Here is a 1,212-nt window from a genome sequence, read left to right on the forward strand (position 1 = left end):
AGAGGACGGCCCCGCGGCCCGTGCTCACGGCGGCCGCGCGCGAGGTACGCGGAGGGGGGTGTTCCGTTCTGTTTTTTCTGTTTTTGCGTTTAATCCTGGGGTCCAGGTAAGCGAAGGAGGACCGAGGAAGTCCTTCCCCGCGTCTAACCCCGCGACCGCGTCGCTGCCCCCCCCCTCCCCTGCCCAGAAGCAACCGAAGGGACGGGAGGAAACGGAAACGCTCGAAAGAAACGGCAACTACCAAGACCTGTCTTTGGAAACGAACATCATTGTGTTTTATTTTTATTTTTTGTCTTAATTAACACGAAGATAACATAAAAGACCCTCAAAGGCAAGTCCGCGCGGAAGGAGCCAGGCCCCACCTTTGGATCCCCGGGGGGTCCCCAGGCCTCACAGGGCCACTGGGTTGATTTGTGGTTGTTGTTTTTCTTTGTTTTTGGTTTTCCCTCCGAGCCCCGGCACATCTGGAGTCGGCCCTTTCTCTCCCCCCCCCCCCCCCCCCAGCCGGTCCTGCAGCAAGGTGCTCCCTTTTAACCCGTTTCCCTCCACACCCATCCTAGGAGGACTCTTCTGTCACCATCGGCTTCTGAATTCTTGCCGATCTTCCCAGGTCGTGCAGAAGGTCCTGAACAACCTTATGGTTAAACACCTTCCCCCCCCCCCCCGCCCCTCCTCACGTACATTCCTTTTTGACCGGCAGGAAAACAGCCTCTACCTGCCCCCAAGTTCCCTCTTGGGCCCTTCCTCGTCCTTAGATAGATGTCCCCATTGTGACATTTCTGGAGCACATGGGCAGTTTTGTACCTCCAGAACTTAAACCAGCCAGGGGCTAGCTTGGTATGGTAACCTTGTCTGTCCCGCCATTGCGCTGCTCTTCCATCCATCCACTCACCCATCCCAGGGGCCCAACTCCTCTCCAGCCCTTGGCAGACTGACCAGCAAGACGGAGCTTTAACCAGGCTCCACTAACTCACACCTGCCATCCTGGCTACCGGAGAGGCTGCGATCCGAGGTTCAAAGCCAGCCTGGGCAGGAAAAGTTGGAGAGGCTCTTGTCTCCAAGTGACCACAAAAAAAGCCAGAAGTGGAGCTGTGGTTCAAGTGGTAGATTGCTAACCTTGAGCAGAAGAGCATTCAAGCCCTAGGACTGGCACAAAAAGAAAAGGATAAAAAAGATGGGAGCTTTACATTCGAGCAAAGCTGGCTGGTTCTC

General features: G+C 55.7%; 1 protein-coding gene across 1 annotated transcript in view; it reads left to right on the plus strand.

Annotated features, from left to right (window-relative positions):
* Klhl18 (kelch-like family member 18) overlaps positions 1 to 590 on the plus strand; it is a 17,333-nt gene extending 16,743 nt beyond the window's left edge. The window contains exon 10 of the mRNA XM_013030228.1: positions 561 to 590. Within this exon, the coding sequence (XP_012885682.1) occupies positions 561 to 590 (30 nt within the window). The remainder of the gene's footprint in view (positions 1 to 560) is intronic.
* Positions 591 to 1,212: the final 622 nt, after the last annotated feature.

Source organism: Dipodomys ordii, unplaced genomic scaffold, assembly GCF_000151885.1.
Source record: "Dipodomys ordii isolate 6190 unplaced genomic scaffold, Dord_2.0 Scaffold128, whole genome shotgun sequence".
Lineage (NCBI taxonomy): Eukaryota > Metazoa > Chordata > Mammalia > Rodentia > Heteromyidae > Dipodomys > Dipodomys ordii.